Genomic DNA, 16,709 nt, shown 5'->3' with positions numbered 1-16,709 from the left:
ACACTGTCGCACAACATGACGGCGAACATATTTCACGTTTAATGATTAAAGCAAAGTACACTGTGCTCTGTGACTGATCAGAAGGTCATGAGGTCAAACCCCACCTCTGGCCAGCTGCCCCTGCAGAGTAGACTCGAACACAGCATTAGGTTATACACCATGTAGTGAGCACATGTGGTTCATACGAAGCCATCTGGGATTCTCTGACGTAATTTAAAGTGCCCCTATTATGGTTTCACAGATATTACCCTTCATGCAGTGTGTTAAATACGGAGCTGTTTGTGAATGAAAACGTCTGCAGAGTTTAAATAATTCAAGCGAACACCAAACGGAGTTATCGACTCCTAAAAGAAGGAACCGATTCTGAACAGCTGAAACGAGTCGTTAGTGATTCCAGACTTTACTTCCTGCACTAACCTACGTAGGTTCTTAACAAAAAGCCCCGCCTCCAATCTTCATCGCCTGCTCGCTGAAACTCGTTACGGTGGTGGGCGTTTCCTTTTTGAAACACGCTGACAGCGGTAGACCAATCACAACAGACTGGGATGTCTGACCAATCAGAGCAGAGTATGCTCTCTGAAAGGAGGAGTTTAGAATGAATCCTTTAGATCGGATCATTTAACGAGTCGTTTGTGACACGGGGGGGGGGGGGGGGGGGGGGGGTTAGTAACGCTGCAGGTTAAATGAGGAGCACGTTAAAGGGTTTTTTGACCTCGGATGCATGTATATCTATTGTATGAGAGCTTTACCACAAAATTAGACACGTTTCAAATCCATAATCGGTGCTCTTTAAAAAAAAAAACAGCCTGTGGGACATCACGACGCATCACTGAACACAGAGAGAGTGACTGAGTTTTAACCTCAGGATAAAAAGCAGAAATAAACGTGATACACTTTTAATCCCACATGATCTCCATCTCTCGTTTAGAAAAAGGACATTCTGAATCATGTGAAGGGGTTTTATTCGCTGCTCACACAAATACCGTCTCATTCGGAAATTTCCGTCCAGGATGAATATCTGAAAGTCTTATCTGATCTTATTTACTGATCTTTCAGTAAAGGTGTGTGTAAATGCTTTTGTGGCCAAATGGAACAAAGACTTTGCTCTGATTTTGTTCATATCAAGTTTGTTGAGTTGATAAACAGCAATTAGTTTACATTACCACACACATTCATGGCACAGCTGATTTACATTTAGCCACGCCCACAAACACCTATAAAAGGCGAAGCTCCGGAGAGCTGAATCGGAATAAACGGTGAAGAGCAACACCAACATTCGCATTCCCTCACACCGCGGCTTCACACAGATTATTAACCTGAGTGAAGTTCAGACATGTTGGACACCACACAGTCATCACCGCTCTCATCACTGCAGAATTTACCCAGAAGGCTTTGCAAAGTGATGTAATTGCAGTTTTATAAGAAACTGCTTAAGAGCAGCAGAGAGAGCGAAGCGTAAATTAAACACGAAGCAGGAAAATAAAGAAGTGGAACATTTTACATCTAAAATATAGTTTAATATAGTTTATCTTCTTTAGAAGAAGGATTTTTTACTATATAATAATAATAATTATTATAATTTTATTATTATTATTATTGTTATTATAGATCAGTTGTCTGTTTTCTCTCACACGAAGCCTGAGATGAACCGAAGACTCGTTGATGTTTCCTCGTTAAACATTACACCTGAACAAGCAGCAGAAACTCACACAGCTGGAGAACAATCAGAATCAATACATAATCCTGCAGCGGGTTTCTGTGCTGCATCTCAACACACACACACACACACGCACACACAGATAAAAACACAACCGTGGGTATTCTCAGGAGCGCCTGAGGGGAAGGAGCTAAAGAATAAAGTGAAGAAATAAAAAAAAATATCAGTCGAGCTCACACACACACGGAAACAGACACACACACACACACACACACGTAAACATACATACATACATATATATACACAAAGTCCAAGAGATGGTTACTGAAGTAAGTCTGAACATCTGAGCTGCACAAGATTTTAATTAATTAATTAGCATACAGTTTAATTTATAACCAATTTTTATTGAGAGCAGTATGGTGTGTTCTGATTGGCTGAGAGCAGTATGGTGTGTTCTGATTGGCTGAGAGCAGTATGGTGTGTTCTGATTGGCTGGGAGTAGTATGGTGTGTTCTGATTGGCTGAGAGCAGTACAGTGTTCTGATTGGTTGGGAGCAGTATGGTGTGTTCTGATTGGCTGAGAGCAGTACACACACAGCTTTAATGAGAGAGATGAATCATTGATGACTCATCAATGATCAGTTTCTCAGAAATCTCACTTCTAAATTTTGTTTCTTGTTGTAAAAGACAGTGGAGCTGTTTAATATGATGAAGAGGGTGAAGAGGGTGATGAGGATGAAGAGGGTGATGAGGATGAAGAGGGTGATGAGGATGAAGAGGGTGATGAGGATGATGAGGATGATGAGGATGAAGAGGGTGATGAGGATGATGAGGGTGATGAGGATGAAGAGGGTGATGAGGATGATGAGGGTGAAGAGGGTGATGAGGATGAAGAGGGTGAAGAGGGTGATGAGGATGAAGAGGGTGAAGAGGGTGATGAGGATGAAGAGGGTGAAGAGGGTGATGAGGATGAAGAGGGTGATGAGGATGATGAGGGTGAAGAGGGTGATGAGGATGAAGAGGGTGAAGAGGGTGATGAGGATGAAGAGGGTGAAGAGGGTGATGAGGATGAAGAGGGTGATGAGGATGAAGAGGGTGATGAGGATGAAGAGGGTGATGAGGATGATGAGGATGATGAGGATGAAGAGGGTGATGAGGATGAAGAGGATGTTGAGGATGAAGAGGGTGATGAGGATGATGAGGGTGATGAGGATGAAGAGGGTGATGAGGATGATGAGGGTGAAGAGGGTGATGAGGATGAAGAGGGTGAAGAGGGTGATGAGGATGAAGAGGGTGAAGAGGGTGATGAGGATGAAGAGGGTGAAGAGGGTGATGAGGATGAAGAGGGTGATGAGGATGATGAGGGTGAAGAGGGTGATGAGGATGAAGAGGGTGAAGAGGGTGATGAGGATGAAGAGGGTGAAGAGGGTGATGAGGATGAAGAGGGTGATGAGGATGAAGAGGGTGATGAGGATGATGAGGATGAAGAGGGTGATGAGGGTGAAGAGGGTGATGAGGATGATGAGGGTGAAGAGGGTGAAGAGGGTGATGAGGATGAAGAGGGTGATGAGGATGAAGAGGGTGATGAGGATGATGAGGATGAAGAGGGTGATGAGGATGAAGAGGGTGATGAGGATGATGAGGGTGAAGAGGGTGATGAGGATGATGAGGGTGAAGAGGGTGAAGAGGGTGATGAGGATGAAGAGGGTGATGAGGATGATGAGGGTGAAGAGGGTGAAGAGGATGAAGAGGGTGAAGAGGGTGATGAGGATGAAGAGGGTGATGAGGATGAAGAGGGTGAAGAGGATGAAGAGGGTGATGAGGGTGAAGAGGGTGATGAGGATGAAGAGGGTGATGAGGGTGATGAGGATGAAGAGGGTGAAGAGGGTGATGAGGATGAAGAGGGTGATGAGGGTGATGAGGATGATGAGGGTGATGAGGATGAAGAGGGTGATGAGGATGAAGAGGGTGATGAGGATGATGAGGGTGAAGAGGGTGATGAGGATGAAGAGGGTGAAGAGGGTGATGAGGATGAAGAGGGTGATGAGGATGAAGAGGATGAAGAGGGTGATGAGGATGAAGAGGGTGATGAGGATGAAGAGGGTGAAGAGGGTGATGAGGATGAAGAGGGTGATGAGGGTGAAGAGGGTGATGAGGATGAAGAGGGTGATGAGGATGAAGAGGGTGATGAGGATGATGAGGATGAAGAGGGTGATGAGGATGAAGAGGGTGATGAGGATGAAGAGGGTGATGAGGATGATGAGGATGAAGAGGGTGATGAGGATGAAGAGGGTGATGAGGATGATGAGGGTGAAGAGGGTGATGAGGATGAAGAGGGTGAAGAGGGTGATGAGGATGAAGAGGGTGAAGAGGGTGATGAGGATGAAGAGGGTGATGAGGATGAAGAGGGTGATGAGGATGATGAGGATGAAGAGGGTGATGAGGATGAAGAGGGTGATGAGGATGATGAGGATGAAGAGGGTGATGAGGATGAAGAGGGTGATGAGGATGATGAGGGTGAAGAGGGTGATGAGGATGAAGAGGGTGATGAGGATGATGAGGATGAAGAGGGTGATGAGGATGAAGAGGGTGATGAGGGTGAAGAGGGTGATGAGGGTGAAGAGGGTGATGAGGATGATGAGGGTGAAGAGGGTGAAGAGGGTGATGAGGATGATGAGGGTGAAGAGGGTGAAGAGGGTGATGAGGATGAAGAGGGTGATGAGGATGATGAGGGTGAAGAGGGTGAAGAGGGTGAAGAGGATGATGAGGGTGAAGAGGGTGAAGAGGGTGAAGAGGATGAAGAGGGTGATGAGGATGATGAGGGTGAAGAGGGTGATGAGGATGATGAGGATGAAGAGGGTGATGAGGATGAAGAGGGTGAAGTGGGTGATGAGGATGATGAGGGTGAAGAGGGTGAAGAGGGTGAAGAGGGTGATGAGGGTGATGAGGATGTTGAGGATGAAGAGGGTGATGAGGATGATGAGGGTGAAGAGGGTGATGAGGATGATGAGGATGAAGAGGGTGATGAGGATGAAGAGGGTGAAGAGGGTGATGAGGATGAAGAGGGTGATGAGGGTGAAGAGGGTGATGAGGATGATGAGGGTGAAGAGGGTGAAGAGGGTGATGAGGATGAAGAGGGTGATGAGGATGATGAGGGTGAAGAGGGTGATGAGGATGAAGAGGGTGAAGAGGGTGAAGAGGGTGATGAGGATGAAGAGGGTGATGAGGATGAAGAGGGTGAAGAGGATGAAGAGGGTGATGAGGGTGAAGAGGGTGATGAGGATGAAGAGGGTGATGAGGATGAAGAGGGTGATGAGGATGAAGAGGGTGAAGAGGGTGATGAGGATGAAGAGGGTGATGAGGGTGATGAGGGTGATGAGGATGAAGAGGATGATGAGGATGAAGAGGGTGATGAGGATGATGAGGGTGAAGAGGGTGATGAGGATGAAGAGGGTGAAGAGGGTGATGAGGATGAAGAGGGTGATGAGGATGAAGAGGGTGATGAGGGTGAAGAGGGTGATGAGGGTGATGAGGATGAAGAGGGTGATGAGGATGAAGAGGGTGAAGAGGGTGATGAGGATGAAGAGGGTGATGAGGGTGAAGAGGGTGATGAGGATGAAGAGGGTGATGAGGATGAAGAGGGTGATGAGGATGAAGAGGGTGATGAGGATGATGAGGATGAAGAGGGTGATGAGGATGAAGAGGGTGAAGAGGGTGAAGAGGGTGATGAGGATGAAGAGGGTGATGAGGATGATGAGGATGAAGAGGGTGATGAGGATGAAGAGGGTGATGAGGGTGAAGAGGGTGATGAGGGTGATGAGGATGAAGAGGGTGATGAGGATGAAGAGGGTGATGAGGATGAAGAGGGTGAAGAGGGTGATGAGGATGAAGAGGGTGATGAGGGTGAAGAGGGTGATGAGGATGAAGAGGGTGATGAGGATGAAGAGGGTGATGAGGATGAAGAGGGTGATGAGGATGATGAGGATGAAGAGGGTGATGAGGATGAAGAGGGTGAAGAGGGTGAAGAGGGTGATGAGGATGAAGAGGGTGATGAGGATGATGAGGATGAAGAGGGTGAAGAGGGTGATGAGGATGATGAGGGTGAAGAGGGTGATGAGGATGAAGAGGGTGATGAGGATGAAGAGGGTGATGAGGATGAAGAGGGTGATGAGGATGATGAGGATGAAGAGGGTGATGAGGGTGAAGAGGGTGATGAGGATGATGAGGGTGAAGAGGGTGAAGAGGGTGATGAGGATGAAGAGGGTGATGAGGATGAAGAGGGTGATGAGGATGATGAGGATGAAGAGGGTGATGAGGATGAAGAGGGTGATGAGGATGATGAGGGTGAAGAGGGTGATGAGGATGAAGAGGGTGATGAGGATGAAGAGGGTGATGAGAATGAAGAGGGTGAAGAGGGTGATGAGGATGAAGAGGGTGATGAGGGTGAAGAGGGTGATGAGGATGATGAGGGTGAAGAGGGTGAAGAGGGTGATGAGGATGAAGAGGGTGATGAGGATGATGAGGGTGAAGAGGGTGATGAGGATGAAGAGGGTGAAGAGGGTGAAGAGGGTGATGAGGATGAAGAGGGTGATGAGGATGAAGAGGGTGAAGAGGGTGATGAGGATGAAGAGGGTGATGAGGATGAAGAGGGTGATGAGGGTGAAGAGGGTGATGAGGGTGAAGAGGGTGATGAGGGTGATGAGGATGAAGAGGGTGATGAGGATGAAGAGGGTGAAGAGGGTGATGAGGATGAAGAGGGTGATGAGGGTGAAGAGGGTGATGAGGATGAAGAGGGTGATGAGGATGAAGAGGGTGATGAGGGTGAAGAGGGTGATGAGGATGAAGAGGGTGATGAGGATGATGAGGATGAAGAGGGTGATGAGGATGATGAGGATGAAGAGGGTGATGAGGATGAAGAGGGTGATGAGGATGATGAGGATGAAGAGGGTGATGAGGGTGATGAGGATGAAGAGGGTGATGAGGATGAAGAGGGTGATGAGGATGAAGAGGGTGAAGAGGGTGATGAGGATGAAGAGGGTGATGAGGGTGAAGAGGGTGATGAGGATGAAGAGGATGATGAGGATGAAGAGGGTGATGAGGGTGAAGAGGGTGATGAGGATGAAGAGGGTGATGAGGATGAAGAGGGTGATGAGGATGAAGAGGGTGATGAGGGTGAAGAGGGTGATGAGGATGAAGAGGGTGATGAGGATGAAGCTCTCTGTGATGTGGTGTGAATCTATTTCCACTCGACTCAAACAGAGCGAGTCACAGAGACAGAAATCATCAAGAGAAAGCATGAAGGGCCCCACACACACACACACACACACACACACACACACACACACACACACACACACACACGCACACACACGCACACACAATGTCAAAAGATGTCGTTCATACATGCTAATTAACTTCACAGACACTAATTATCCTGAAATAAAGACACGCTCTGATGTGCATTAATATTTTTATAGCTGCGAGTTCTGAACTCCTCGACTGAGACGTAAACATCAACACATTCAGCTCTTACATTTAGTCTCAGAAACACAGGACAGTCACACGCCTTAACACGTTCCTCACACGTACCGTACAGCATCTCCTCTCACCCTTCATCTCATTTATTATAACCTTTACTGCCTGCTTTATTTACACACAAGACTGATGAGCGGTTCCTCAGCGCGCTCCTCCTGGAGCTCAGCACCTGCACCTTTAATGATGTGATGAAAACTGAAAGTAATTCAGTGGAAACCCAGTGAGGAACTGAGCAGAGACTCTTACACGGTTCCTCGTTTCAGCGGGACTGAAAACGTGTAACTCCCTGAAACAGCATCATTTCATCATTTATTTTATTTTATAAACCACGCAGATGATAAAATCTGATTTCTTCAACACGATGTCTCGTCTGGATCCTGAGTTCCTCTGTGTGAAGGTCTCACAGACTTCACCACGTTCCTCTCCACGGAGGTGTGCAGCTCTGCTGACACTGTTTATTACAGTCAAGGTCTCAATTCACACACACACACACACACACACACACACACACACACACACACACACACACACACACACACACACACGGCCTGCCCCGGGCTCCTCACGGTGTTTGACATGAAAGACACTGCAGCAGCGGGGAACCGTTTTATCTGACATTAAGCTCTAAATCCTCCAAAATGTTCTACAGCTACAGAACACGACACTCAGCACACGTCCGTATTAAACCCTTATACTGAGGTAATTACTGAACATCAGCAGGGTTAGAAGTTCAGAACATCATCATACGCCATCACAGGCAGTGTGCAAACGTTCTCGAGGTTGAATTTTGCTCTAAATCACATAAATGAAGACAAAAAGCAGGAACATCTGGTGTAAATGTGTTAGCAGGGCTAAGCCCCGCCCCCTGACTTTCAAACACCAGTACAAGGTTTTATTTTCGGCTCCACTTCAGATTATCTGCTGTTAAATCTTTTAAAGTGAATCATTTAGTATTTTTGTAGACGCGAGCGCAACAGCACCACCAACAGGTGGTGATAAAAACACACAGGATGGTGTGAAGAAGCGAGACGCGAGGCTGGGGCTGATTCTTTCTCACCCAGACTGTAGATTCATGCAGCCAATCAGTGACAGTTGTGTCAGGTGATTACACAGAAGGACACGCCCCCTAGATCTGATCTCCATTTACTCTGATATTTTTCACACACATCAGTAACACGTCATCAGCAGTGAGTGAGAAGGAGCAGGTGAGATACAGTCACGGGTCTGATCAACGCCACCGAGGACGGTGCTTACTCTTCATACTTTTACCCAGAATGCATTTGGGGGAGAAGAGAAAGTAAAAGGAGACTAAACACACTCACACACACACACACACACACACACACACACACACACACGTGCGCGCGCGCACACACACGTGCACAGACACGCGCGCGCACACACACGTGCACAGACACAGTCCAATCAGAGCACAAATTACATAAAAGGACAGAAGTGCAAGTTTTCAGAGGAAACACAACATGAAGCATGAAGTCCAGTGTGTGTGTGAGAGAGAGAGAGTGTGTGTGTGTGTGAGAGAGAGAGTGTATGTGTGTATATGTGTGTGTGTGTGAGAGAGAGAGTGTATGTGTGTATGTGTGAGTATGTGTGTATGTGTGAGTGTGTGTATGTATGTGTGTGTGTATGTGTGTGTGTGTGTGTGTGTGTGTGTGATTTTCAGAGGAAACAGGATGTGATGTCAGTGTAGGATTATGTATTTAAACATCTGATCCTCATTACTCATCAGTAAGAACTCCAGATATATAAAACTCTATCAGTTCCATTATCACAATACTAATATAATAATTTAGCCCAAACATCTGATCACATCTGATCACATCTGATCACATCTGATCACATCTGATGACCAGCAGCTGTTACTGAACACACTACTGCTTGTGTAATTTCTGTGAAATGTTGGACACTCAGATCACATGACTGTTCCTGTTTATCTGCAGTATAAAGCAGTTTCTCTCCTCCTGTCGTCCCGGTTCGTCCTCTCCGGTTTACGGCACTGATGATGTCTATAAAGCGGCTGAGAGACAATCTGCATCGTAAAAACCCAATAAAACTCTCTGCTTACCCTGAAACAATGATGAGGAGGCCATTTATTATCAGCATTTAATCCTAAATATGAATGTTTCAGATTACAGTAGTGTAGTGTGTCACTGATATTTACTTCTCAGACGCCTCAGAATCAACTCACCACCTTCATCTGACCTTCACACACAACTCATTATTATTTACACCGCGTCCGACCAAATCCCAATCACCTTCCTTCATTATGAATATTAATAAAGCTGTAAATCTCATCGTATCATCCTGAGGATTGTTTCATATGAAAGGAGACTAAATGCCTTCATGTTAGTAATAAACACTCTGTCTCTGTGTGTGTGTGTGTGTGTGTGTGTGTGTGTGTGGTACTGTTCTAGTAAAATAATCACCCGGGGTGGAGAGAGTCACTGTTACCTCCCTGAAGATGATTATTTTCCTCTAACAGCGTGTCCCTGAGTGTTTTATTCCTCTTACACCACAACGACTCACCCACATTACTATTATTAATGTATCACAGGACGACACGACATACTTTTATCCCTTTATAGTTACATTTAATGTTCAGGACACAAATTAGTTCCTGTTCTCACTTACATTATAGCAGCTAGGAACACTCTCTCCCTCACCATCCCTCTCTCTATTATCTCTCTCTCACTCTCTACTCTCGCTCTCTATTCCCTCTCTCTCGCTCTCTATTCCCTCTCTCTCGCTCTCTATTCCCTCTCTCTATTCCCTCTCTCTATTCCCTCTCGCTCTCTATTCTCTCGCTCTCTATTCCCTAGCTCTCTATTCCCTCTCTATTCTCTCTCTCGCTCTTTATACTCTCTCTATTCCCTCTCCCTATTCCCGCTCGCTCTTTATACTCTCTCTATTCTCTCTCTCTATTCTCTCTCTCTATTCTCTCTCTCTATTCTCTCTCTCTATTCTTTCTTCACGTTAATAAGGCAAAATCGCAGCGTGTTGTGTTACCATAGAAACAGTAGAGAAGTGTAAACTCCTCTGTGATGAAGATGTTGAAAACTTAAAGTCACAGCTTCACCTCTGACTGTTACACAGCGCTGACACTGGAGACTCCTTCCATACGTTACATAAACATCTCCTTACTTTGAAAAAAACTTCACATTTAAACGATTTTGTTTCTGTTTATCATCAGTGGAGCGTGCGCTGTACACGCCCCTGTGAACGAGTCGTTACTATAGAAACGATAACGTATTAACGAGCGCATAGAGCTGCTGTAATAGAAAACTAATCCCCACTTCTGACCAATCACAGTCCAGAAGAGTGAAATTCTTTTCTTCATACAGGATGTTCCAGCTTGTTCAGGATCTGCTGTAATCCAGCCTCCTGGAACAGAGACGTTATGGAGCGTGACCTTCACGTCCTTGTGCTCAGTCTTAACCTCTGAGCCGGTGGAATATTTACTACACCGTGTCGCATTAATCACGCTGGTTAAACACCTCACTGCATCTGCAGCCGTCCTTCAAACCATTCAACCAATGCATATAGAATAATGAATATAAAATCTATAAATATATCAAATAAAATCCCAGAGTGTGGCTGCAGATCACGGCATGAAGATTCCTGAACACGGGGTTTTATGAAAACACAAAAGCAACAAATAAATGTTTATGAGCACAAACGGATTTCTGATTATTTACTGAAATATGCAGTGCTCCTACGTCTGGAGAACTCGTATTTGTATTTCCATCCTGGATTAAAATGTGAAGATCTCAGTGTTGTTTTTAAACTCTGAGTTTCTTTAATGTCAGTTTGACTGTTTGAAAGCGAGGCACGCAGCAGGAGAACCTCGGAGAACCTCCTGCCTCCTGCTCCGATCAGGCTCTGTTTGAAAAACTCTCCTATGGGCAGCCTGAGATCTGAAGATACCTGACACACACACATACACACACACACACACACACACACACACACACACACACACACACACACACGTAAACACACAGCATGCTGAGGCCTTGAGCAGGAAAGGATGAGAGAGATGCCACCTTACATGAGAATCATCACACAGCTTCATCCTCCCACATACGCTGCAGGCAAACACACACACACACACACACACACACACACACACACACCCCAAACTTTTTTTGTTTTATCTTAAAGTCTTAGCGTTTTTGAGTCAGTAGAGAAAAAAAAATCTATAATCTGACTTGCGGAGCTTCGCACAGCAGAATTTATCATCTCCCACTTTCTCTCTTCATCTCATTTAAACACCTTCCTGCGTGGAGAGAAGGGAAATAATTCAGAGTAGAACTGTGGGCGTGTCGGTCCGACACCTTCAACCCTGCTAAAATATTAACATAACTACAATAACGCTGCTCTACATCTCCGGGCAGAGACTCCCGAGTTCTGATCACAGACCTTCACTCCCGGGCCAGGAGGAACACCTGCTAACATCATTCACAGCTCACCTTTACTTCTCCCTGAAGCATCAAGCGCTCACACACAACAAAAAACAAAAACAAATGAAAATTCTCCTGTTCTCTCTTATAATTGATCAATCTTTCAGTAAAGTTTCTTTCAGCGTATGCAGATACACGTCAGTCCCACACGTCAGTCCCACACGTCAGTCCCACACGTCAGTCCCACACGTCACTCCCACACGTCAGTCAGCCATAAAGAGTGTGTTCACGCCACAGCTGATTCACATTTAGCCACACCCACAAAATACCATAAAAGGCAAAATAATACAGCTCAGCCACTGCAGCGTGTCGGCTACCACACACACACACACACACACACACACACACACACACACACACACACACACATTACAGTGTTTCCTTCCTGCGAGTTTAACTGAGTTTCTGCTGAACCTTCATCATGTGTATTAAAGATCTGTAACACTACTGAGGTCCACGTCTGAACACGAGTGTCTTCCCTGTGGTGTGTAGAACAGGTCAGTTGTGTAGAACAGGTCAGTTGTGTAGAACAGGTCAGTTGTGTAGGTCAGTTGTGTAGAGCAGGTCAGTTGTGTGGAGTAGGTCAGTTGTGTAGGTCAGTTGTGTGGAGCAGGTCAGTTGTGTAGGTCAGTTGTGTAGGTCAGTTGTGTAGAGCAGGTCAGTTGTGTAGGTCAGTTGTGTAGGTCAGTTGTGTGGAGCAGGTCAGTTGTGTAGGTCAGTTGTGTAGAGCAGGTCAGTTGTGTAGGTCAGTTGTGTGGAGCAGGTCAGTTGTGTAGGGCAGTTGTGTAGAGCAGGTCAGTTGTGTAGGTCAGTTGTGTAGGTCAGTTGTGTGGAGCAGGTCAGTTGTGTGGAGCAGGTCAGTTGTGTAGGTCAGTTGTGTAGAGCAGGTCAGTTGTGTAGGTCAGTTGTGTAGGTCAGTTGTGTAGGTCAGTTGTGTAGAGCAGGTCAGTTGTGTAGGTCAGTTGTGTAGAGCAGGTCAGTTGTGTAGGTCAGTTGTGTAGGTCAGTTGTGTGGAGCAGGTCAGTTGTGTGGAGCAGGTCAGTTGTGCAGAGCAGGTCAGTTGTGCAGAGCAGGTCAGTGTGAACACGGTGTGAAGAATCCAGTTCACTTTAATTACTGCAGCAGGATTTTATTAGAATGAAACTTTACAATGTTTAACATCCGATCCGTTTCAGACTCGGGATCAAATTCACAGAAAGATTAAAGTTACAGCTGTTACACAGCGCTGACACTGGAGACTCCTTCCTTACACGTTACACAAACATCTCCTTACAGAAAACTTCACCGTATCAGTGTTACACACGTTTTTAACGCATTTATTATCAGTGGCGTGTGCGTTGTACACGCCCCTGTGAACGAGCCGTTACTATAGAAACGATGAGGTATTAGAGCGAGTGCATTAATATAAACCTGCGCTACTGTCAGAGCCGCTGTTATAGAGAACTAATCCCCACCTTCTGACCAATCACAATCCAGAACTCATCCCCACCTTCTGACCAATCACAATCCAGAACTCATCCCCACCTTCTGACCAATCACAATCCAGAACTCAGCAGCAGCGTGGTTTACAGTTTAAATAACGGAGAGAAGTCACAACAATAAAGATATTTCTCTGTTCTAGTTATCCGATAAAGTTAACAATGAACTGTACATTGTGAATCTGTGCTTCATAAATAGTGTTGCAGTTCAGCCAGCAGGGGGCGCTTTACATGATTTTAACATTACACGCTGCTCCTTTAAGGAGGTTTGTTGTGGTATTTAAACAGAATTCTGCATGTAGCACATGTTCAGCTTTATGAGTCTAAATGCATGTTTTACTCACTTTAGCCGCTCCGATCTGCTCCGTACGGAATTTCTCCAAAGGTGTGATGAGCACATCGTCAGCGTTCTGGATCTAAAAATCAATCATAAAAGTCATGTTTAATCTTAACAGAGAGCCGAGTGCTTTAACATGCACGGTTAAACTGTGAAAATCTGCAGCCTGACTTCATATTTCATCACGGCCCGGTGGGTTTGGGTTCGATCCCTCACACCACCGGCGCTAAAGACATTCCGCTTCCTTCATCAATATTCACTTAACACGAGCCGTGGAGCAGAACACGGCTCTCTGCACTGCTGACTGATAAAAAAGAAAATGTGAAGTAATTCTGAAGTCATGAAACTGAACAATAAAGAGAAATGAGAAAATGGAGGTGTGTTTTATACGACCTGTAAAACGTTGCGAGAGCTGCGAGAGCTGCGAGAAATACGAGTCTCATGAAACAACCCTGAACTTAACACCAGGTCATTTCTGAACCCACACATCTCTCCAGCTCATCATTAAAGAGACAGAAATATATACACGCATACACACACACACACACACACACACACACACACACACACACACACATTAAAATGTAAACACTCGACGCATGTCCAGGATGAAGATAATTACAAATATATCAGACATGTCTGATTCTCTACATTAAAAGGTCTCAGTGAGTTTCAGTATTATTACAGAATGATGAAGAACGATGAAGATAATTGGAATGATTTATGAGCCGAACTTCACACACAGTCTCGCTTCACTTCTATATATTTATTGTATTTCTGTGTGTTTTGTGAGATGGAGGCATGAAGGCCAGGTGTGAAGAGTGGAATCTGATTGGTGAAGCAGAGGCGTGGACGTATTTCATTACAGGAGATGACAGAAAGGCTGATTTCACACGCTGTAGCTTTTCTCTGCCGTGTCGCCAAACATCAGCGTCGCTGCTCTCACACACACACACACACACACACACACAGACACACACACACTGCGACAGATTTAAATCACCTGAGATCAGCCGGAATGTTCTTCACTGCGCTTCTGCCTACAACTTCTGAAACTGATACTATTTTCAAGGCATCAGACCAAAAAGATTCGTTCAGCGTGAAAGAACATCTCCGGCTTTTCATTATCTTTCCTGTAAGCAACTTTCCCTAAAGAATCCACACCTTAAGCCCAGAAGCTCCAGAAGATTCCGGAGTGTTTTATGCTCAGCTGCTTACGGCTGCTCAGAGCTTTCATTTAATACAAAGAATTGATCAGATTTTATTCTTAAAGGAGCCGTTTATACATTTCAGCCCACACCCTGCGTTTCAGCTGCATTTTAGGAAAAGGGGCGGGGCCGAGCGTCTCTGATCTGACGTGGGGAGGGGGGGGTCTAATCTAAATGTAAAGCTAACCTAATATATTTCCTGCTTATATTGTAAATGGGCGATATTCTACAGTTCTGTAATTACTGTGTGATTATCACAGGTTTAAAAACACTCCGGCATTTCAACTTTAATGTCTTTAGAAATGATTGTGTTATTAAATGTAATTCAAAATGTTGTGATTTCAGTAGATATCTTTTTTTAGTCAGTGTGTGTGTGTGTGTGTGTGTGTGTTCTGGGAATATGTGTTTAATGCTGAAGCTGTTTCTATGTTTGGAGCTTTGTGATTAGCGTGGGACTGATGTTTTGATCTGTAATATATTTATCAGGAGTTTTGTCTCTATTCGATATTGAGTGTAAACAATTCCTGACCTTCTCACATCACGCCTTGAACCTGTATGTACTACACCGTGCACCGAGTGCACTGTACTGCATATACAGTGATGTGTAGTGTAACCCTTCGTGTGATGAACCTCGACCTTTTTCACCCATCAGAAGGTCTGAAACACAGACGTTTCCGTCACCGTGATTATATTTACAGTATTCTACAGCATCACTGCTCTCCTTATTAACGCCCTGATCAGAACTCGAGGCTGTTGTAGGAACTCGCTTTACACTACATTCTCAGCTCAGCTTGCACAGAAACGCTGCCTTCATCCAGCCATATTGTGGTGAAGAATACACAGCGTAATGTCAAACGCATGCTGTGAGAGAAAACAGATGTATGGAGCAGAACCACAGAGCAGCAGAAACAAAGAAAGTGCAGGAATCAGCATCTGAGTGAATACGAGCCTGCTGAGAACTTCACTGTTATTACACTGAATAAACGAGTGGAACTCGACACCGACAGCGTGGACGGCGTGGACGGCGTGGACGACGCCTCCATCGCCGACAGTGCTCGTCCTTCTTATTACTAAACTGTACACCAGAAACAGCGAGGAAAAACTATTTCAGACATTTGACCTTCCTGTGACCTTGAGCCTGTTTGGATCAATTTCAGAATCTAATCAGTTTATCCGCTGGTTATGATGATACTGATGATACTTCCCAATAAATCCTACAAACATTCAGCTTCTCGCACTCGAGATCTCGCGCTAACAAGAATCTCACCGGGCACATGGACGCACAACCCGAAAACAATCACTCCTGCGGGTGAAAACGCAGGATAGGGATAGAGTTATAGTTCTCACGTATCCGAGCTCGGAATACTGGCCTTCCCTGTTACTCAGACCGGTGAATATTCACGTTCAGTGTTCAGGTGAAAGATCCGGGTCAAGCCAGTTAACATCGCATGTTTATGACATTAAATACATCACAGGATTCGATCACAAACATTACATACAACCTGTCCAGAACTCTGCATCAGAACCAGAACCAGAACCTCATCACCTGGAACAGCAAACATGGCACGGTTGGGGGCGGACGCCGCCGAAATAAAAGAGTAAAGGAGATTAAGACGGAAACACTGACGTAATTAAATGATATGCGACAAAACAACAAAACACACTGAGGAACAGAACCATAGTGCAGACGTCTCACTCAGCCTTCAGCTTCCAGACAGCAGACTGTGATCGGATCCCAGCAGAAACCTGGGACTAGAACTGGAACCAGAAAAGAGGAAAGAGGTAGAAGAAAGAGGAAACATCTGCACACATTGGTGCAGAGTCTCTCTCTCGCTCTCTCTCTCTCTCTCTCACACACACACACACACACACACACACACGGTGATTGATACGTGTTTGTGTTGTTATAAGCCACACTTACACAACACTGAGATGTTTTCTCTTCCTCAAACCTGTGAAGGTTCTTGGAGAAGAGTTGATGACGCTGTGGTCTGTAATTGTTGTCGTTCTCAGAAG

The 16,709-nt window shown here is 45.3% G+C and overlaps 1 protein-coding gene across 4 annotated transcripts in view; it reads right to left on the bottom strand.

Annotated features, from left to right (window-relative positions):
* Positions 1–16,709, bottom strand: part of LOC108264155 (rho GTPase-activating protein 42) — a 74,768-nt gene that overhangs the window by 30,051 nt on the left and 28,008 nt on the right. For all 4 annotated transcript variants that reach the window (XR_008393829.1, XM_053677760.1, XM_053677761.1 and 1 more), the window contains exon 4: positions 13,493–13,564. Coding sequence is in view for 3 of the 4 variants with exons in the window: in XM_053677760.1 (XP_053533735.1) it covers positions 13,493–13,564 (72 nt within the window). In the remaining variant the exon portion in view is untranslated. The remainder of the gene's footprint in view (positions 1–13,492; positions 13,565–16,709) is intronic.

This window comes from Ictalurus punctatus, chromosome 4, assembly GCF_001660625.3.
Source record: "Ictalurus punctatus breed USDA103 chromosome 4, Coco_2.0, whole genome shotgun sequence".
In the NCBI taxonomy this organism is placed as follows: Eukaryota; Metazoa; Chordata; class Actinopteri; order Siluriformes; family Ictaluridae; genus Ictalurus; species Ictalurus punctatus.
This window is presented reverse-complemented; position numbering and strand designations above follow the sequence as displayed.